Source organism: Aedes albopictus, chromosome 2, assembly GCF_035046485.1.
Source record: "Aedes albopictus strain Foshan chromosome 2, AalbF5, whole genome shotgun sequence".
NCBI classification, from domain to species: Eukaryota; Metazoa; Arthropoda; class Insecta; order Diptera; family Culicidae; genus Aedes; species Aedes albopictus.
The window spans coordinates 321,778,340-321,802,395 of NC_085137.1; the positions used below are offsets into that span (position 1 = coordinate 321,778,340).

General features: G+C 36.4%; 1 protein-coding gene across 5 annotated transcripts in view; it reads left to right on the forward strand.

Annotated features, from left to right (window-relative positions):
- The first annotated feature begins 3,964 nt into the window (after window positions 1-3,964).
- The window catches only part of LOC109403054 (pre-mRNA splicing regulator USH1G), a 37,813-nt gene continuing 17,721 nt past the window's right edge, over window positions 3,965-24,056 (forward strand). Inside the window, exons 1-3 of one of the 5 annotated variants that reach the window (XM_062852380.1) lie at window positions 3,965-4,081; window positions 15,030-15,130; window positions 15,165-15,254. In XM_062852380.1, coding sequence (XP_062708364.1) covers window positions 15,232-15,254 — 23 coding nt within the window. In that variant the 5' untranslated portion in view covers window positions 3,965-4,081; window positions 15,030-15,130; window positions 15,165-15,231. Of the gene's footprint in view, window positions 4,108-4,417; window positions 4,792-15,029; window positions 15,255-24,056 lie in introns of those variants that run through there. The other 4 variants (XM_062852381.1, XM_019675785.3, XM_019675786.3 and 1 more) reach the window with 4 other exon arrangements.

The following is a 24,056-nucleotide window of genomic DNA, read 5'->3' on the forward strand; positions in this document are numbered from 1 at the left end:
AACATTCACTGGGTGACTAAACCTAGATACATTTCGGGTATACAACTTGAAGACTCAGTACAGCGTCTGTTCAGTAATATCACGTGGCTTACAATTTAGTTAAAAGAAACGAGTTATGGAACGTGCTGCGCTGGAATTATCGTAATCATGATGATATTTCGACGTCCTTCATAACCTTTAACAGATTAACCCTAAGGAGACGGTATTTTCGTCTTTCTGGATACAGCCTCCCTACACGTTTGTAATGGTCAGTTTTTTCGGCTGGGCTAATGTGATCCATCCGTCTCCAAAGGGTCCTTCTTTTAACCCACGATCTTAAATTTGTTGTTCAACATTGTTAAAAAAAAATGCTTGAACGTTTTTAAATAAATAGTAGAAGAATTTGTGTACTTCATAACTCCAGAGAAGCGCGATAAAGCTACGAAGTAAAAAGGCGAGTAAATAGCCTCAAATCGAACTTGCTACGGTTTCCGTTACCATATATATGTAGTCCTGAAGTTTGCAGACGAAGAACGCATTCCTGAAACGCATCCTTCTAATGTGGCACGTTCAGTGGAGTAATAAATTTGTAGTAATGAGCTGAATTTGTGTACCGTGGAATGATAAATTCTTCGTTCTTGCCGTTTTTTGCAAAGAAATGGTGCTAACAGTTTTTCGTCTAATTTGTTGCTGTTTAAGCAAAACTTTGGGACACTGAGTTGTTAAAGACGCAAGAACTAGATAAAACAACAACACAGTTACCCAAAGTTTTGCATTAGAGGTCATATAATTACCAGTAAGCCTGGATAAAACAAAGAGGAGAAACGTCAAAATTGGAACAGTCGATTCTGTGTCATTCCCATAGTTTCAATCGAGCAGGAAACTTGTCAAAACGACAAGGATTCAGGCCCGGATTTAAGGGGGGCAATGGGGGCAAGTGCCCCGGGCCCCCCGATCAGAGGGGCCCCCTCAAGAATCCTGAAGCAATATATATTTTCTTCATCAAATCATAAAATGCACTTCAAGAGACGATTATATTTTATACATGTCCAAGAGTAGTTATAATTGAGTTCTTAAAGGGTATCCAGATTATTTCTATCTAAATTTTCACTTGAAAATCCATTTTGATATCTTCACATCAAAATCCCAAGTTTTATATTTTTTTGGTGCCAAAATATGTTGCTCTTCCGATTAAGTTAAAAATAAAAACATTATTTTATTACTAAGCAATCCCACTGTAGAATTGAAGTGTATTTCCCAGAATGGCTATTTTGAGGAATCGGTTTTAATGCTTGGTTGCAGCAAATCCATATCTAGATAGGTATAACAGTATTCAATAATCAGGTAAAATGAAGTTTGTTTTTTTTAAATTTTGTTATACGCGAGTTTCTATAAAACCCCATGAAGTTCTTGTTGAATTCAATGGTAAAACTGTTTTAGGACTTAACATTACAACAAAAAAGCGTCTCTATCAAATAACTGCTTAATACCCATCTGCATCAGTTCGTCGAGCACAGCCCAAGTAACATTTCAAGTTTTATTCTGCTCTATTAGCAGTTTTCATGATCAATTTCATAAAACTGCCAATAAAACTACGGATTCCATCAAAACCTTCTGACAACCGCTATAAGAGCACCTTTCAACCAAGTGGACCACACTTATAGAGGTTTTCAAAGGTACATTTAGATCAACAATAAGATCACAATAAAGCCTACATTTGCTCGAGAACTTTGACAGCCAGCTAGTATTCATTCACTAGTGCGAGAGGAAGAAAACAAATCAATGTTGACATCGTAATCGTCATGGAATCTTTTTCCAGCGATTATATCAAGTGAATTAACGTAATTATAAGTGACTTCGCGTTGATTTCCGGGACACCAAATTATGTGCAAAGACAATTTTACCGTAAACATGGTGATTATGGCTGCAGAAAATCAACGCGCCTCCCGAAAAGTGCTGTTTTGATGTAAATTAAATTTAAAGAATGAGTGAAATATCTAATTATTTGTGAAAAGATTACCTTTCCGAATAAGCATTTTCTGCTAGTATGCCGTGTTAAGCATATAATCATCGAGGTATGTATTATTTAGTTGAAATTTTTGATCCCCAAGTTAATACCGCTCGGGAAAAAAATCATATTCCAATATGGCAGCAGCAGCAGCTTGCTAAGAAAACAGCGCATTTGACAATAAACCTAATATCTCTTCGTCAGAACTACAATAAGTGTAATCGATCGCGCCTTCACCATATTGAACTCACAATAAAACCATATGTGGTTTTTGCTTTTTTTTATGAGATGGCGCTCAAATCAATCATGGATGGCATTTCACTGTGGTCCACAATGGATGGCCAAAAAAGTTTAACGAAATAATTTAGACTATTACAATTGATCATATAATATTGTAATAATATTTTGATGAGATGGAAATTATAAAACGGTGTATTTTAAATAAATGAATGAATCAAATAACTTATGGATTTGAGCCATGGTTAAGATTATGTTAGTTTTGGCCACCTAATAAGACACAGTGCATCCGCGAGCATGCCTTCAGAACAGTGATTGCTCTTTCAAGGGATATTTTAAAGTACTCTTGACAACCACAATAAAATCAGTTATAAATCAAATAAGTTGCTGGGTTTGTTACTTTTATGACAATTGTATTGGTGCTTTCAAGAACGCTTATACTATTCAATAAAACATTCACCAATGGTATTGTAGATGGCTGCTATAAACGTCTCATAAAACTAAAATAAATCCAGTAAGCTCTGAAAATGTTACTTGGGAGATGTTATCATTGGAAAGAGTTGATACCGATTCCTGGAGATGTTCAAGAAATTTGGGGTAGTTTTGGAAACTTAGTTTTCAAAAACATCTCAGAACAATGTTTTCACAGTGTTATTGCTACAGTTGCCTTCTAGAATCCTGACTTTGTTCAGAATTTTGCAATTCGAACGCTAATTTGTACAATTTTCATAAATCTTTTAAATTCGGATTAAAGTTCAAAATATGTGTACGATGTGAATAATATTACATGTACGCTGTAGACCTGTATACGAAATATTGATATTTTAACATAAATATTAGATTTTTTTTTCATTTATTTAAATTATCGGTCGATATTTTGAAGAATTTCAATTGAAGGTTTTTAATATTTCATCACAAAAAAATGAAAAATTCATCATTCGAATGAACGAAACAGCTGAGTGACATAGTTTCTTTCTAAATCGCAAATATCAGGTTTACATATTAAAAATCTTGTTTATGGGGGCCCACTTTATACGGTTTGCCCCGGGCCCCCCGAGGCCTAAATCCGGCACTGCAAGGATTAGCATCTTTGGTATTGCGCATTGCGCAGTTAAAAGTGCGACGAGGAAGTGCGGAATCTCAAATAAAAGTGCGATTTGGTGTCAGATCGTTTCGGTGTCTTCACCGCACTTATTCATTAGCTCATGATGAATAAGTGCGGTGAAGACACCGAAACGATTTGATGCAATATCGCACTTTTATTTAAGATTCCGCACTCTGTCGCAGTCCAGTTAACAATGCAATAAACTATATCCTCGAGACACTTTAGTTACTAGTTGATGATAATCGTCATGTTTTGCTTCTTCTCCCCATACTGCACTAAAAGCTATCACTACTGTCCACAATCCTAAAGCTTTACCGTTCATAAACCAGTTTTAACCATTCGCTTTTAAAAGCTCGCGACCCCAGAAGCTTTTTATATCACGAAATAAGTTTTATAACGTAGAGCTGGTAACCTTATAAAACCTTTCACATGGCCGTCCTATGTGTTTGTGCTCTGCCGGCCTTCCATTTTTCTAGTACAGGTATTGGATAGCTCTACTCGACTGACTGTTCTTGCGCACCACTATCAATCAACGATCGCATTCAGCTCGGTGTACTTTCTTCGGTTTGTAGGTACCTTTTATTGCACCTGAGCATTTGTTGGCTGGAACCTTCGATTGTGTGGGTATCGGTGCGCAATTTTGGTCTGCTCGTTGGTAGGTATGCCAGTTCTGATGGTAACTTCAGTCGTAGATCGGGACGCGTGGAATGCAGACGGCGAGTTTGCAATTGTCGACGTGCTGCGCTTGTTCGGTATTAATAATTGCTTCTGATGAATGGTAGATCGAGTTTGATGGGTTTTACCGCTAATTGTGTTCATTTTTGGGGATTTGTCAAAATAGTTATAACAGTGAAGATTTTGATCTGGTATTTGTGTTGGTTTCATATTTTGAATGTACAGTGCAGTGCGAAGAATAGCTGTTTAGTGTAGTTTAATTTTTATTCATCTGAAATAGGTCTAAGTGCTGCATATGGAATTGTGTGTAGGTTGGCAAAAAGTGTAATTCCATATAACTATACTAACAATGCTCGTGAAACTGAAGTACAATTAAGAGCTGCTGAAGAAGAAGGAGAAGCATTTTTGTCCAGACAAAAAAATATTTGTAATAGCTCATGTATTGAATATTAGCGGTCTATGGCATCATCAATTGCTGTCTGTTATCTTATCAGTATTGCCCCGTTAACCGATAGGGAATGTCCGTTGGAAATTGTTTCCACCATATCGACCGAAACCTAATTGAAGGTGCTATCAGTGACAAATAACGCAGATTTGATTGCAATCACGACCAATTGAACGCGCAGTGTAATTGAAGTTTCTGTCTTTTTATGAAAACGGCAACCTTAATGTGTTCATGTAGTGATTACCTGCTATTCGGGCGTCGTGAAACATCAGCAAGGATGATATTTCTACCAATCCCTCGTACTGCGTGTGAAGGATGATGAGTTGTGTACTGTACATGCAAGTAAGCAGTGAGAATAACGATATCCTACAAAGTTGTGAAGCTGAAGCGTTTCTGAAGATATACGCCACCACCATCGCATCTCAATCTCTTTTAACAACATGCTCGTCATAAGTAATCATCTAATCAGTTTTCTTGGATTAGCTTTTCAGCATATTCAGTTGATCAGTTGAAAAAGCTTCTATAGTGCGTATCAGCATCTTCTCATTCGGATCAATTCCATTTATTTTCGAAAGCTGCATGCCAACGCCAAATCGAACATGCTGTAGGAATTCCAAAGAAACACATTACACGCGTACCGATGGTGTACGCACATCTAGCGAATTACTCAAACGGAACATTATTTTCAATGGCCATCATGAGATAGTAGTTAGTTCGTTGTTAGTTAATCACCACTTTGATTCTTCCGACTGTAAAAGCATTATCTTGATGAGCGCGATTAAAAGTTCGCGGACAACAATTGACGACCTACTTTCAATGTGCTTGATCTGTCTCTTTTTTGCGATAAATACTTGTCTAGGGCTCATATAGATAATGCGGAATAGGCTAATTCGGATGACCCCCAATTGTAGAGGCGCTTGGTGAGATAAGGAGAAAATCGTTTGTTTACATAAAATGGTCAATTTTTGTCGTCAAATTTTACTTATTTTTTGCTCTAGAAGTTGCTGTTTTCCATTTGCAATGGCGTCCATTATTATCATTCTTGATGCCCACGCCGACAGATACCGGATTGGCCAGCTAACAAAAAATCCGAAAGATCGCCCGCCGGAGGCATAGCAAGATCTCCTAGAATTAATCACATAAATTGTTCGTAAGTACCTACCGGATCTAAGCGCATCTGAGATCTTTACGATGCGGAATTCGATACGAAAAAGTGAAAAAAGTGCACTTTGCCTATGCTGAGCCACGGCACTTTTTGGCGGAGTCACGTTTTTCGTAGGGTTCTCATTCCTGCCACCAGATGCGGAGGAATCGTTAGCTTCCGTCAGATTCGCCTATTGACTGTCAAACGATAAACTGTAACGATCGACGCGCCACCATCTTTCGAATAGTGGTTGGTGTAGGTACCTTTTTCGCGGGGTTGTTTATGGTGAAGCAACACCGCGAAAAGGGTACCTGTACTCTCCAACATTCGAAAAATGGTGGCGCGTCGATCGTTCTACGCTAGCGATTTTGCGGTGGGGTGATGACGTTTGGAGGCGAATACAGCTATCCAGCTAGACCTTGCAAAGGTTAATTCCCGGTACGGTTGAAGATATTATTGCGATGGAAAATTCCGCTTTCTTGGGCATAGATCATTTTTTCAGTTTTAGCGATTTCTCACTGGTTAAGTAGTATCAACACTTATACTATCATCGCGCCTCCTTCTCCTTTCATGCCTGCTGTGAAGAGTTTGGAGAAGTTTCCAGGTATTTCATTTCAGGCCAAAGCTGAAAATGCCAACGGACAATTACTTTGCCCCAAAAAGCGTTTTGTCTTCTACAATTTTCCAACATTTAATCGATAACATTGATGTTTTGAAAGGGCCCATATAGCCGAGGCGGTAAGCGCACGGGTATTCAGGGTGACGGGTTCGATTCCAGCGGTCCAGGATCTTTTCGTAAAGGAAATTTCCTTCACTTCCTTGGGCATAGAGTATCTTCGTGCCTGCCACACGATATACGCATGCAAAATGGTCATTGGCAGAGGAAGCTCTCAGTTAATAACTGTGGAAGTGTTCATAGAACACTAAGCTGAGAAGCAGGCTTTGTCCCAATGAGGACGTTACGCCAAGAAGAGAGAGAGAGAGTGATGTTTTAAATTGTTTAATCCAAAAATTGGGATTTTTTTTGAACCCGCACACTTAATTTTGAATACCGTGTTCGGTAAATTTTTTGACGAAAATAGAACAGCTGTATACAGCTATACTGCATTGTTTACCTTTTGCACCTGGTTTTGATAGTTGGTGTACTGAGCCTCAGTAAAATTGATTACCGAAGCTACCGAAATTATGTTGCTGTTCTATTTTCGTCAAAAAAGTGCTGAACAGGCAACTCAGGGCCCATATAGCCGAGGCGGTAAACGCACGGGTATTCAGCATGACCATGCTGAGGGTGACGGGTTCGATTCCCGGTCGGTCCAGGATCTTTTCGTAAAGGAAATTTCTTTGACTTCCTTGGGCATAGAGTATCTTCGTGCCTGCCACACGATATACACATGCAAAATGGTCATTGGCAGAGGAAGCTCTCAGTTAATAACTGTGGAAGTGCTCATAGAACACTAAGCTGAGAAGCAGGCTTTGTCCCAGTGAGGACGTTACGCCAAGAAGAGAAGAGAGAGAGAGAGAGGCAACTCAGGATTGAGTGTGCGAGCCTAAAGTTAGTGTCTTTAGTCAAGGTAGTAAACTATCTATACCTATCTATCAATAGACAACCTTGAAACATCATAGTTTCATATAGATGACCACATTCGCTTTGAAGAGGCATTACGCCTATCTTTTCCTCATTTTGACTCCACTGGCACATCCAGTTAATAAATGTGGAAGTACTCATAGAAGCTCAGAAGCAGGCGTTGTCCCAGTGGGAACGTTACGCTGAGAAGAACAAGAGGAGCTAGAGACTTGCATTTTCGTTCCAAACTTTACATCCACCACGACTATCCTTTGTTTTAATGCATGCAAATAATCACTTGTATACAAAAATAACTTTCCAGGACAGTTGGAAGGAAGAATGATGAATATTTATCCCTCCAGGACGGGCCCCTATGTAAAAAGTACAATACTACCAAAACAACCTCGCCCGTCGTATACAGCGTGAGCGCCGTGCAGTTTTAGGGGCCAACAGGCGCGCGTTCTGAATGGTTAAAACCAAAAATCAGGATACTTATTTGCATGTTCAGTTTGAACACAATATCAATAGTGATAGCGTTTTTTGTTTTATAAGTTGAACACTACTACGTGAACATGACACTATTTTTACAGTTCAATTGTGAGTGTGATTTTTTTCATCTGTATTAACGAGATTTTTAGCCCTAGGCTAGTTGATGTCGGGACCTACGCTTTACTTTACATTTTGCGAGTTTGTCGGGAGTGGAATTGAGTGTGATCCTTAAAATATACAAAATTTTCACAAAGTTTACATAGGGTACCGATGGGTATTATCCGCAGGTTTGTTCTCTTCGTCATGGGGGGTTTTTGTGGGCCAAATTGCCTGAAATTTGGGCATATAAGTCAGCTTGGTTGGAAAGGATTTGAGGCCAACTGTGAAACCTATAGGTTCAAAAAAAAAAAAACCATGACGAAGAGAGCAAAACTGCCGAGAATACGTAAGTTCCCCGAAATTTGTATTTTCAAAAAACAACATTCTTTCGGCAATTCCAAAGAAAACATTATCGACAATTTCTTTGGAAATTGTTTTGCAGTTTGTTAGACTATTTAGGTTGCTTTTGGAAACCTTTCTCTTTATGACTCGACGTTCGCATTGGAACTAGGCCTGCCTCTCTTCAAGTTTTCTTTGAGCACTTCCACAGTTATGGATGAAAGTCTTTCTTTGCCTGCCATTGCATGAATTCTGTAACATTGTGTGGCAAGTACAATGATACTCTATGCCCAGGGAGTCGAGAAATACTCGACCGAAACGGGAATCGCCGTCTTCGGAATGGCGTTCCATAGCCTTAACCACTAGGCTATCTGGAGACCTCAGTAATTGGTTTTTCTTCGACAATTCGTTTGGATCCTCTTCGAAAATTTATTTAGGAATGTCTTCGGTAACACGTTTGAAATTTCGTACAAAAAAACCTTTTGGCACATCCATTTTAATCGGTCATATCTTTAGAAACTTGTTGAGCAATTCCTTTAGGAGTTTAAGTTGCATTTTTTTAGCACTCTGACGGAATATTTTGGGTTTGGATTTTGCCAATTCTTTTGAAAATCCTTCATAGTTTCTTCAGGGTCTTCTTCCATTGGTAACTTACTTTATGTAACTTTACTAGTTAGGTAAATTAATCTGGTATTTTTTTTGGAAATAACTTAGCAAGTTTTTCGGGAAATTCTTCGATTACCTAATTCTTCGGATTACCTATGGCTGCAGAGTCATACCGGAACGGAATGATCTACCTGATGGTTTGTTGTAGCAGGGCAAGCTAAATTCATTGGAGACCTTCGGAATACAACATGATGGTTGTTTTCTCGTGACAAAGTCTGGCCACCCCTCGAACATTTGTCCGGAAACCAGTTCATTTAGCTTCTTTAAGCTACCGAAATAGTTCTGCTGTTCTATTTTCGTCAAAAAAGTGCTGAACAGGCAATTCAAGATTGAGTGTGCATCGTGCCGCCCGAAAAACATTAAAACTCCCCAGGCTGCATTTTTAATTTTTGCATGTACCGAAAATCTGTAAAATATTCAAAAGAAAACATTTAACTACCGAAATTTCACGGTAACTTTAAAAGGCAGTACCGAAGAATACGGTTATTTTTGACAGCCTTCGAAAATTTTGTTTTACCGGATGTTCGGTACACGTTTCGATTACCAAACGGATTACCGAACGTTCAGCTTTTAAGAATTCGGTAAAAAAAATACCGTATACTATGAAAAAAATCTAAGTGTGTAAGATACTAACGCTGAATCTTCATCCGGGTTCACTACTTTTAAAAAAAAAATCAATCGCGAATCTTCAATTCAGAAGCATTCGTGGGATGCCATGTTTGGTAAGATTTCTAGACGAACATTTGAAAAGGGCCTATCTGCTTTGCGTAAACAAACATGTTTTTGTCTCTGTTGGGCCCATCTGCATCCACCCACGCACGTCAACACCCTTATCCGAAAGAGTGTTCTTCAAGTTATCTGTTAAGGGTGTTGATGTGCGTGGGTGGATACAGATGGGCCCTACAGGGATAGAAACATGTTTGTTTACAAAAAGCAGATAGGCCCTTTTCAAATGTTCATCTAGAATTTAGTGTATTCCATGCGAATCAACTCCATCAACTGCGTTGAAAAAAAAAACTACAATTTCTTGTCAGCAGGTTGATTTAAAGAGGGATACACATCGTGCTAATCAGCAGCTGTGGGCGACAATTTCGAGTTGGAGGAACCGTTTTTCACTACACATAATTACCCAGGTAACCACTAAGCATTTGAATAAGCCGTGTATCAGCCCGTATTATGCATTTAAACTGCTTGCTGCCCTACATAAGCAGTTTGAATGCATAACTGCCTTGAGTTAGCATAAGCTGTGCTGCTCAAATGCTTTTGGCTGTTAATTAGCATTTCAACTGCTTGAAGTGTTTTCACTTGGGAGCAATCAGAATGCTTTTCAACTGCTCTTTAAATGCTAGGAGCAAAAAGGTTGGGAGATATGTTACGCATTTGGCAACACATATTGTCTCTCTCTCTTACAGAGCCTATGCTTCTGTTTACAAATTTGTGCATCTTATTTGATTCTTCATGTTCCTCTACTCATCCAAAAGCACCAAAGTTTTCATTACTGCAGCTGGATTGGTTTGGGAATTTGTCCATAAAAAATCACAAATTATTTATCATTTCGTCGGAAAATGTGTGCCGAATAGGTGGATGCTTTGGTGGATCATATGATTGTTTGAAAGAGGGAAGAAAGAATCATATTTCACAGATATTTAAAAGAAGGGATCGTATTCCTCTAGTACAATGAAACATCTCAATGAAAACAAGTTTTTGATGTTGAATCTGAAGCTGTTATCGAATCATTCTTTATATTGGCGATTAAATCAACGCACGCCACCGGAACAGCTTTAGCATCGTGGATCAGGAGCAGCAGAATCAAAAGCAGATATGATTCATCAATCTTCGGATCGTAAGTTCAAACCTACATCACTACAAAAATCAGCAAAAAAGTACCACCTAGCACCGGCTGGAATATGGAAGGACGATGAAGCGGGAAGCAGGCTGAGAACGAGAAGTAGACGTCAATCTATTTTTGTTTTTTTTTTGCTCGACGAGGCGTTACGCTTCTTTGACATTTCGTCACGACGTTCCTGAAGGGATAGCACTAAGACAGCCCGTTATTTTGCCAAAACCTGCTGTAAGGTAGCACTACAGGCGCATATACGGCTAATTAGCATTAAACGCCTTGTCGTAAAGGCTACTATAATGCTGAAGGAATGCTATTTTAAATGCTTACTGGTTACTTGGGTAGACTTCCGATTTCTTCTTATCTTGTTCATTGGGCACTACAAAAATAAAATTTTCCTAAATTTCACTAAATCAGCCAAATCTCATGATATTGTATTAGGATCTAAAATAGTAAAAAAAAATACTGGTTTAGGTCGCAACAGGCGATATACCGCACTACGGCCAAAACTCCGAATTGGTCAAAACTCATGCTTCTATCCTACTACCTATATCGTGATAAAATGTTAAAATTACCTCCTTGTATTTGAGTACTAAGCAAATAAAGTGAATTTATTATTTCAAATCAGCTGTTTGAACAAGTTTGAACCATATTTAATGTTTTGTAATTTCAAGCTTTTCATACAATTTACAACTAATTGGCTATGTATCGAAAATGGAACATTTCAATTTTGAAAGCCAACTGGGGAGCACGTATTCAATAGATGATCAAGAGAAGAGTTGAGTCAAGTATGAGACACTGAAGACGGCCTTACAGTTGAGGTCGAAATATGTATCTGTCAAAGGATGCAAATTCTTAGTGGAATTAAAAGGAACAGTACTTAACCCGATTTTCTTTTTTACTTTCAGAAAATAAATCAAATGATCAAATAAACAATGATAAAAAAACGAAAAAAAATTTAACCCATGAAAATAAAATAAGCAACAATTGGAAGCTTGCTACAGGCAATCAATGAGTATGTACTTGTGACTGGTTTCATTCTTGAAAAATCGCCCCCATATTGGAGTTTTTTCCTGCCAAATCTGAGTTTTCAATGTTTCGCCGTCTTTAATATGATTTTCGCCCCAGGGGGTGATTTTACCCACCTTGGGAATAACCGCTCTAGAGCGAGGAAAATTGTTGTACTATTGTTTACTAATGGTTAATGGTACTTGACGTTGAACATATAAAAACATGTTTTTGTTAATATTAAGTCCCTAAATTGTATTGATTGATGAACGGCTATTTAAAATATAATAATAACACAGTGTAACAAAAAATATCTTTTGGTCCAGTGGAGCAGACCTGGTTGGATGGTTAGAACCCTTGGCTATCACGCCAAGGACCTGGCATCGAATCCCACTCCCGACAAACTCACAAAATGTGAGTTCTTCCTTCGGAAGGGAAGTAAAGCGTGGGTCCCGAGATGAACTAGCCTAGGGCTAAAAATCTCGTTGATACAGATAAAAAAACATTTTTGGTCTGTCTCATAAGCAAACCCATCTGTCTTTTTGAGCTATACCTCAATTAATAGGGCAAAATATGCGATTTTGGGTTTTTTTGACTGCCAGCCATTAAGTGTGGAAATATTTTTTTAAGCAATCAAAAGGTAAATTGGCCAATTAACATCTAAATTAATTAAAATTTACCATATTCATCAAAAATACAAGAAAACTGGAAAAGAAAACGAATAGGAAGCCTCTGGAGTTATTTTCCCTTTAAATAAACCGTGCGTTCGAAGGGGGATCAAGTGTCACCCATTTTTGAAAAATACATCATAAGACATGCCTCCATAAAACACAGTTTTGAAAATTTTAACAATAATTTAAAGGCCTTCTGTTGTGTATAAACTTGTAATAGATGTTTACCTGCCATTCTGTATGAAAAACGGATCTAGTTTTGTGTTTTCTTTAAAGTTACAGTTAAATTAAGAAAAAGGGATCAAGTCTACCCAGTCTCCCCTGAAATTTTAACTAGGAACCCGAACGACTTGAAATCTAGATGATTTAACATTACACTAGTTTACAAAATAAAACGAAAGTAGTGAACTTCTGTCAACGACCAAAATTTTTAAAGTACAATTTAGCACTGATTTCGAAACCGAGCTTCAAAAAATTTTGAGTAAAGCCGTTTTTGAGTTTTAGCTCAATATCGAGTTTTACAACTTTTAGAAATATGGAATTTACTAAAATTCAAATATCTTGCGTTTTGTTCAATACCATTCGATCATCTGAATGCAGGTTTTGCGTCAGATTGATGAAATTCAAGATATTGACGAGTTTTAGGGACGATCTTCTTAAATTTTAGCTTCCAAAAATATATGAAGAAATGTATTTCTTCCAGTAAGAAAAAAACAATCTAAAAATTCTCTCTCAACTTTTATTTGATGTATCATATGTAGGCGACTTACAGTAAAAAAATCAGCTCAACCGGAGCATTGATTACGGAGAAGGAGATGTGTGAAGTGTGTGACGTTGCTTAAAATAGAACAAAAATCGATTTCAAATCATCAACCTTGTATGAAAAGTCGATCAAACTTCCGCTCTACTGTATTTTTTTCCTTCTCGTTTTCGAACTCAGAGCATGATTCTACACCAAAAATGATCATCAGCTTACCGAATTCAAAAATGCAACAGTATTCAGTAAAAAAACCGAATTCAAAAATGCTGTAAACTAGTGTTATCAGAACAGTATTCAGTAAAAAAAAAAACAGTTAGGTCTGCATGGTTATGCAAATCGTCAAGTTTGTGACCTACGAGCATACAATCACTTCATGGTTTATTTCATCATCAACTTTTCATCAGAAACAAACTCAAACACATCATTTGTACACCTGGGTGAATATTAATGCCCCGCTACCCCTGCCACCATAGACAAAAGCTGATGATAAGTCATTCATTGTTCAAACCCACATCTCCGGGCTGCACATCATCACTTTGGCATGGGCTAGATTTAAATTGAGCATGGATGTGAAGAGGAAATCAAAATAAACACGGAAAATGCGCCGCATGACCCACACCAACCACCCCGATCAAACAACTTCACCAATGAGTTGAGTGTAAAATATGCTACGGTAGAATAGACGGGGAACCTGCCACTTCCAGCAGGTCCACCAGCCCGGAGAAGCATTTGAACTGTATGGTGTGAGTGAACTTCACACTCATCGTCAGCAAGCCGGTTAGAACCGTAATTACATACAGTGTTCCGTCGGGAAACAACGGATTTGCTCCATGCTCATTTTGTTTTTTTTGGCGAATTCCGCTCCCTGGACTCAACGAAAGTGTTTCAGGTTATTTTCTATGCTTTTGATGTTCATTGAATATACACAATGAAGTGGTGAGTGATAGATTACATTTATTATCTCTCATCGCAGGCCGCGATTCGTGTTTTGTTGTGGGGCCATATGGGCAACGCGGTAAGTTTTGGGAGCGGAATAGATTTGCCGGAGGCTTTTCGCTCAAGGGTACAACATGTCACGCTTGTTCAATGTTAAATAATTTCCATTTCAGCACACGATCAGTTAAGGTGTTTCGGTTTCGGTTTCGTTTTGTTAAGAAGCGTTTCAAACGATTACATGTAACGCAACCGTCAACGGCGAAAACTCATTATATCATGTTACGCAGTGAATAAAATACATTGCTTTCAGTAACTGAGTTGAACCTTGAGCCTTGGTGCTCAACAGTTCAGTACCATAGTTTGCAAATTATGAACCCAGAGAAAGATGCATAACACTGGCAAAATTTCCATCGACCACGCTTTGAACGATCATTTCGAATCTTCGAAGCCGGTGGTCTCACACGGCTTCAGTTAATCAAGGGGTTAGAAGGGCACATCGCTGCTTTCCGATAACTATGAATCCGGCTCCATTTTCTGCCTCAACGCTCTGGTGGGATGCTGTACTTGAAGAAAGTGCTGATGATGGGATACACCACTTTGATTTCCATTTTCCAGGTTTCACGATCTTAATCAATATTTTAGACATTTATATGAATTAAAATATATAATGTATGAAATTACATCATTTCATCATTTGTTCACTCTACAATATTGACGAAGAGAAATTAAACCTTCTAGCGGTGCGTTCAGTTTTAATTTGTCTAATTCTTACAGATGCTCTGCTCAGTTATTCGCCAAAAGCGCTTCAGCTTGTTTCACACGCTTACATCGTGTTCTCAGATGCTTATCGTATGTACAGTACATACACGTTTAAGACTCATCTAATTGAAACCAGCATGGTGGTGATTTTATGTTATAAAATCGCCACAGCCAGCTTTACCATCACTGAGTGCGGAACGAAGAAAGTGATAGCAAACGCGCTGCATAAAAAGCTCAATGAGGCTTCTACATATATGGATGGATGTTATATGAATGCTCATGTGTGTTTTTACTTTTCAATGCAGATTCTCCGATTAAGATGGATTAATGTGAACCACGTATTGTGTGCATCCAAGAGCAGTTGTGTGTTTAAGAAGCACATGGCTTGAACAGTGAAGAGTAAGAGGTACAGATATTGCTTATAAAAGCATATACAATAGTGTATGTGGGAATACGGTGGACGAATAAATGAAAGCGGAAGTGCTAAGCTAACAGTCAACGGAAGCAATGTCGTCGGACAGAATACACAGGTAAGCCATTACTCTATATTCGTTCAAGAATCAGACCTATCCCAAGTAATCATGCTGTTGAAGCTGTACGTATTGCATATATAAAGCGCATATATTGACATGCATTGCCCTACATTAACCATTAAAGTTGAATTAAAATGGCAAGTGGCGCCACTATTGCGGACTTATGATTATACTGGTATAATCGTAATACAACAATAGTGGGGCCACTTCCTACTTTATTTCAACTTTAATGGTTTATACAGAGTAATGCATGTCAATATATGTGCGTTATTGATGCAATACGTACAGCTTCAACAGCGTGGTTACTTGGGATCTTATGTTTGTTGAACATACATGGTACTGTATGTTTTGTTTCAAAAAGCTAATAAGACTAATTTTATCTAACTATCGATTGTTGGATCGACCACATTTTATTCTACTGGATTATGTTTAAAACACATCTAGCAATTATGAATTCACCTCAAAATTTTCGAAAATGTATACTGAAATCCCTGATGTGCTTTATAATGCATGAAAGAGGACATAAACTTCACAATCAGATATAGGGTATTGGTTCTCTTATCCCTTAAAGGATGTGGACAACTTTTTTGCATAGTTATACTTATAGCTTTTGACCCAGTGCACAGTGGGAAAAATCGACCCAAAAAACGGATCTTTTAACGCCGCTGGCTTCGGTACGTGAAGTTAACCATTTCTGACGTAAACAATTACGAGAAATCGATTGGTGCTAATTTCATTCACCGCACGGCACGAGAAGTGGTCCATTTTGCCCCATTCTGCCCTTTTTTCATACAAAAAGAGAATCAAAATGTACTTTCAAACAATTAACACGACTGTAGATCGTTGAAAATAGTTGCAGGTGTAATTAGAGGTTAAAAGAAATCATAAACATTTATGAAAGGTCCTTTGAAATGCTTATTTTGCCCCATATGCCCCAACAACTGCTGGAAATTGTGAATTTTATGTAATTATGAATGGATTTTTAAGGTTACTGATTTGAATTTTATTTTTTTGCACAAACAAAAAGCGCTAGATTTGTTATCACCAGAAGACTGAAGATGATTCAGTAGTTGTCCAATTTGCCCCATTTTGCCCTATTATCATAGAAAAATGAGATTTAAAATGCATTTATAAGGAACAGATACTGCTATGGAACGTTGAAATTAGTTTTAGATGCAATTGAAAGCTAACAGTTATCATGCGCATATATGAAAGAAATTTTCCCTATTTTACCCTACATGCCCCCAAAACTACTGAATGATAACATTTTTCGTATTGTTTTGTGATGTTACTGGTTGCAATACATGAAGTTCTGTTATTTTTTTTATATATACAAATACGGTTTATTGATTAGCTTTAGAATCATTCTCGGGAGGGTACAAATAGCTGTCCATTTTACCCCAATTTGCCCTGATTTGTTGTCGCTTCGATTGATTGATTGATTGATTTCTCGCATTTGCTTATGTCCGAATTGATGAACTTTTGGTACTGAAACCAATGTAATCGAAAGGACAGTTAAAAAATATGACTGGTGGGGAGTTCAGGGTATAATAAGCATTAATCTTAATCTAATTTGTGGCAAATATGCACACAACTGATTGTATGAGGCATTTCAAATATATATCATTTGGTGCTTTAAGACGCCCTATTCAATCAGTTTAGTGTATATTTGACATATTTCATAAAATGATTATTATACCTACCATTAATTCCCCATCCAAAGCTGAAATTATGGAAAAAGTCATATATATGTCTTTTTGATAACATTCGTTTCAGTACCAATGCTAAGAAGGGAGATTATTTTTATCATTTCATGACAAAAAAATAGGGCAAATTAATTTATACATTACATGAAAAAAAATCACGGCTAATTGGGGTGAAATGGACTTCATGTTTTGCATCCAGCAACACTACAAAACCATACAAAGTATGTTATTATCCAGCAGTTTTAGGGGCATGTAGGGTAAAATAAGGAAAATATCTTTCATATATGCGCATAATAACATCTAGCTTCAAATTGCAACTAAAACTAATTTCAACGTTCCATAGCAGTATCCGTTTCTTATTAATGCAATTTAAATCTCATTTTACCATGATAATAGGGCAAAATGGGGCAAATTGGACAACTACTGAAGATGATTTTGGTGATAACAGATCTAGTGCTTTTTGTTTATGCAAAAAAATCTAATTCAAATCACTAACCTTAAAATCTATTCAAAATTATATAGAAATCATAATTTCCAGCAGTTGTTGGGGCATATGGGGCAAAATAAGCATTTCAAAGGATCTTTCATAAATGTTTATGATTTCTATTAACCTCTAATTACACCTGCAACTATTTTCAACGATCTATAGTCGTGTTAATTGTTCGAAAGTACATTTTGATTCCTTTTTTGTATGAAAAATGGGTAAAATGGGGCAAAATGGATCACTTCTCGTACCGTGCGGTGAATGAGTTTAGCATAAATCGATGTCTCGTATTTTTTTACGTCAGAAATGGTCAACTTCGCGTACCGAAACCAGCGGCATTAAAAGATCCGTTTTTTGGGTCGATTTTTTCCACTGTGCAGTGTGGATTTTCAAAAACAAAATGTTTTTATCAAGGGGATTAGTTGTGCTATCATATGCATATATGAAGATTATGTTATGCTAGAACATTTTGGAAATATAGCTGCAAATGTAGTGTACACCACTTGTTATTCGCTCGATTTCGGGTAATATTTCTATGCTAATGTGATATATGTTAGTGAAAAATGCCCAAAACTCCTTGTTTGGGTTGTAGCTGTTAGATAGAAATGAGTTATGTCCTTATACAGCTGTTACATAGATCTCCAGGTTATCCAAAACGTCCAGAAGTTTTGAACTCTGTCTACTGAATACCAGTGCTGCAATTTTTCGACAGGCCTTTATGATATCGATATTTTGCTTTTTTCATTTTCTCCGTTTTGGTTTTCCTGTCAAAGTTGCTTTCCGATCAGCAACACGGGAGCGAAATGAAATAGGTACTCACACTCGCACGCAGCGTGCTGAAAGCGAGAGCTGACAGGGCTAAATTTCCATTCATTTTTCTGTAGTTGAGTGTTTTCACCCGTTCTAACGTATAGGGCACTAACTCTCACAAGCCACCGCTTGAGACGAATGGCCTTTCAGCATGAGTAGTGTGTGGATGATTGGGAATTGATCTTGTTGGGTCGTTACAGGCCTTTACCTGTAATAGTATATCAAACTAATATATGCATATCAGAATTGATTTCATTAGATCCATACATGTAAATCAGAGTATGAAAGACTAAATGCACATCAATGGCGATACCTTAGGCCATCCAAATCATTCTGGAGTTAAGGCCTTTATATCTACACCGGTAATAACGCATCGGTTGCATTTCAAACTTAGTATAGTGCGTTTTGGTAGTCATAGAAGATCAGTTGAATCATATGATACTTGTATACACATCATAGAGGCATCCTGGATCATACGAACTATGTTGAAGTTGAGAAATATGGCTTGGATTTGAAATGGTGTACCAACAGAAGTGCACAAACATTAGACTTTGACCATTTGATTTATACACATAGTGCAAGCCATGGGAGAGAAATTTTCAGATCATTAGGGATATCTGAGGTCACCTTTCAGTATTATGTGGTTAAGGCCTTCAGATCTATACTCGTAACAAAGCATCCTGCATGTTCAAAACTTGGTGTAGTGTGTTTTAGTAGACATAGATGATGAGTTCATCTATACAGGTATTCTTCGATATAACGTACCCTCGATATAGCGTACCCTCGATATAGCGAATTCGATATAACGTACATTTTGCTTCGATATAACGTACAACATTGATTTTTTTTTAATTTTTTCCCAGGAATAACCCTCAGACAAACTACGAAATCACTCAAATCAATAGGGGTATTCACGAAACAGATTAAATTGCTGCGTAAGCCATGATTTTCCGCTTATTTGAAATGTTTCACGATTTTGCGAATGAAATAATCAAAGATTGCCTTGGTGATCGCGACGTTTAATCAGTTTAATCAGTTTACGCTGTTTAGTGAATCCCCCTAATGTTTTGTTGCAGAATTAGCCTTTTTACTCAAAATTAGCGCAATTTGGGGAAAAATTTGGTGTACGTTATATCGAAGCAAAATATACGTTATATCGAAGCACAAAAAACTAAATGAGTTTTTCATGAAAACTCATGTTTTTTATTATTGGTTTTGTGAATTTTACCGAAATCATTAATTGGGGTTAATTTCACGTCGAATTCATCAACACTAGTATAAAAAATATTATTTTTTTCTCTGCTTCGATATAACGTACTCTTCGATACAACGTACAAAGAGATTTATTTTTTGTACGTTATATCGAAGAGTACCTGTATATCATATAACTTAAAGCTGTTCTAGATCATCCAAACCATTCTGAAGCTGAAATATACGGTTTTCATTTGTAATGACATATCAATAAAAGTACACTAATAGCACTGATTCGGTTCAAACATATAATACAAGTCGGGGTAGGCAAATTTCCAGTACATCAGCAATATTTTTTTATATTTATGTTTTTTTATATATTTATGATTAAGGCCTCCAGATCTACACTCGTAACGAAGCATCGGCTACACGTCAAACTCACTATAACGCGTTTTGGAAGTGATACTTGAATGTACATCTTAGACGCTTCCCGGATCATCCAAACTATTCTGAAAATGTGACATATGGTTGACATAGTTTTTTTCTATAAATGTTGCAACTTAGGATTAGAAACAATTAAAAAAATCTTGTAGATCATGTCTAAACTATCTTAGACTGTATTGTAGCAAAGTGTCTGCATATACCACTGGAGTAATCTGAAAAGCGGAATGTACTGTTGTTAGTGATCAGTCATTCTCCTCTATGATGGGTAATTTCGCAAAAATAAATGCGACTTAACGACCGGGACAGTATGGCCTCGGACGTTGTGATCCGACCCCGTACGGTGGAGTGTCCTGCTTAAGGCCTCCAAACCATAAATATAAAAAAACATAAAAATATAAAAAATATTGCTGATGTACTGGAAATTTGTTTCCCCCGACTTGTATTATATGTTTGAATCAAATGAGATACCTTGTGAGATTCATACTATTAGTGCACTTTTATTGATATGTCATTACAAATGATAACCGTATATTTTAGCTTCAGAATGGATTGAATGATCTAGAACAGCTTTAAGTTATAGGGTGCGGGCACCGGTTTTGGCCAGTCTAAGGGAAATCATTTTTATAAAAATAACCAATAATCCTATGAAAACAAACAATGCGTCAGAAGAAAGGTTTCAATCTATATTTTAAAGAAAAAATGCATAAATCATGCCAATACTTGATTTTTATATTAAACGTGACACTGGCCAAAATAGAAGCTCTGCCGCAGTTTTGGCCATATTCTTAAGTTTGGTTTCTATTTTGGCCAATTACGTGTATTTCTTGTTATTGTTATTGTTATTGTTTATTTTAACTTTAAATTTTGAAAGAGGGAAAAACCCCTTTGAGTGATTTCAACATACCAAAAACGAAATCTTTCTCAAAGATGCACAAAACCTCTTCATCTTTTCAAATAACATTACAATAATAACTTAAAATTAAAGGCTCACACGGCAGTAGCCATAGCAGAGCCACAATCTTGAAGGAGGACAGCATGCCACATCGTGAAACGAATCTTCAGAAATCCAGAAATCCTTGTGGAGGAGAGGGTAGGGGTCAGGGATTCACCAAAAACGAATCTTCAAGGCTGAAAATAAAGTATACCAAAAAAGGGAAACAGTATCAAACGAAATATGCAATCTCATTTATAAATTTGAATAAAAGTTTAAATATGGTTTCATTTTTTGAGCCCAAAATATCCCGTATGGATACAGGAATTGGAAAACCTGCTGCAATAATGTTGTCAAACAATATTTTCCTCGGTACAATAAACCGAGACCAATTAATTATAATGTGATCAATGTCTTCATAGGATATGCCACATTCACATAAATTTGTATCATTTATATTGATGCGATACAAATGACTATTACAAATATAGTGATTGGAAATCAATCTTGAAAATGTGCAAATGAAATTTCTACTCCCAGATACATTTTTAAACCAAGGAAAATTATTCACCTTGGGACATATTGAATGACACCACCGCCCTTTATCACTAGAATCCCAATTGATTTGCCAGGTATTTAAAGAATAATTTCTAAAATTTGGAAAATATTCAGAGGCAGAAATATCACGATGATAAAGTATACCACAAGTAACCCCAAATTTTGCCAATAAATCCGCCTGTTCATTGCCATAAATATTACAATGAGCAGGAATCCAAACAAATTTTATAACATATCCTCCAGAATGCAAATCAAATAAAATTTTTTTCAACATCAACATGATGTGATGTGATTTGTAATTGAACTTGATAGTATTCAAAGCACTCAGACAACTGAAACTATCAGAGCAAATAATATAAAAATTTGGCGGGCAATCCTTGATCATGCTACATGCAAAATACAAGGCAATGAGTTCTGCTACAAAAATAGAACACGGAGATTGCAATTTATAAAAATGAGCTAAAAATAAATTATATACTCCAAAACCTGCGATGTCATTAATCAAAGAACCATCTGTGAAATACATTTGTGAAGGGCTGATTCCATCAAATTTACGTTCAAACAGTAAATTTGCAAAATGTGGATGTAAAAATTTTGGTATTTGCCGCAATTCATAGAATAGGGACAAGTCAATTAATGGTTTATAAGTATGAATGTTTAATTTAAAATCATAAAAATCATTCGAATGCACATGTAAAAGATTTTGATTTAAACAGTGAGTAAAAGAATCCAATATTCTATTTGTAGGATTAATTTGGTTCAACGACTCCAAAGTACTTATGATTTGATGATTATTTGCAAAACAATTTGTCAAAAATTTACAGTTTATCTCCTGAAAACGAATTTTTAGTAGAACAATACCGGCAAGAACTTCTATAGATTGAGGATGGGTGGAATTCAATAGTTTTAAACAAATTCTCAAACAACGGTATTGTATTTTTTCAAGTTTGGAAAAATGAGTTTGCACAGCACTACCAAAAGTAAAACAACCATATTCCATTACTGAACGAATAGTGGTTTTATATAACGTTATTAAATCAGAAGGATTTGCACCCCACCAAGTGCCTGTAATTGTACGAAGAAAATTAATTCTTCTTGAACAAACTTTTTGAATGTATATAATATGAGTGTTCCAATTCAATTTAGAGTCAAACCAAATACCAAGATATTTATATTCATCGATTTGATGGGCTTCAACCCATTCAGAAATAAATTAATATTTGTGGTAGAACGTTTTCTGGAAAACACAATAAATTTGGTTTTTTGAACTGAAAATGAGAATCCATTGTCATGAGCCCACATATCCAAATTATCCAAAGCACATTGCATAAAATGTTCAATAACATCTCTATTTTTTCCACGTATGGAAAGAACATTATCATCAGCGAATTGAAGTAAAAAGCAACCATTAGGAATAATAGATGCCATATCACTAGTGAATAAATTGTATAAAAACGGACTCAAGCATGATCCCTGTGGAAGGCCAAAGTAACTATAACGTATTATTTTGGAAGAGTTATTATGAAAAAAATGCATAATTTTAAATGAGAATAAATTATATATAAAATTTGAAATCATATTTGGAATTTTCAAATTGTTCATTTTATTGAACAACAAATCAATCAGGACAGAATCATAGGCTCCAGAAACATCTAGAAAAGTAGACACTACATCTTGTTTTTGATTAAATGCAAGTTGAACTTGCGTTGCTAAAAGTGAAATACAATCACGCGTACCACGACCCCTTCTAAATCCAAACTGAGACGGAGAAAAAATATTGTTTTCTTCAGCCCAAAATTCAAGACGATTTAAAATCATTCGCTCCATAAGTTTGCGTAAACATGATAACAAACTGATAGGTCTTCTGCTATCAGCTAATGAAGGATCTCTACCAGGTTTAAGAATACTTATTACTTTGATTGAGCGCCATTCAACAGGAATGATATTTTGAAACAAAAAGCTGTTGTATATCGAAAGTAAATGAAGTTTGCCTTCATCAGGCAACATTTTCAAAGCAATGAATTTCATGTTATCAATACCTGGAGCTGTATTTTTGGTAATAGATAAAGCCAAATTGAACTCAGCCAAGGAGAATGGATCACAAAGCTCAGGAAAATAATTTAAAGATTTTGATTTATAATTTACTAATGAAGCAACAAAGTCTGGACATATTTTTGAAGCAAACTTTTCAATCCATTCTTCTGAATATTCCAAAACAGTAGGAACATTAGAATTATAATTTCTTAAATTTCGTGCTACTGACCACAAAGTAGACAATGAAGTTTCACTGTCCAGGTTTTCTTCAAAATTTCTCCAATAATTTCTCTTTTTGAATTTAGTAAGTCTAGTAAACTGGGCTTCAGCTTTACAATACAATAAATAGCTATCTCTGGAGCCTGATCTGTGAAAGTTTTGAAAAGCATCAGATTTATTTTTCAGTGAATTGGAACACTCACTATCCCACCAAAAAGAAGGACGTGCCTTTTTAACAGTACCCGAAACATATTTTTTAGTTTGAGATTTACGTAAACTATCAATTAGTAATTTTGAAAAGCTCTTATAATTGTCAATTGGTGAAGCTGAATCTACACTATTTATTAACGAAATAGATATTAAATCAGAAAATTTTGTCCAATTCACATTTTTGCAAAAATCATAAGTACAAGACTCATTAA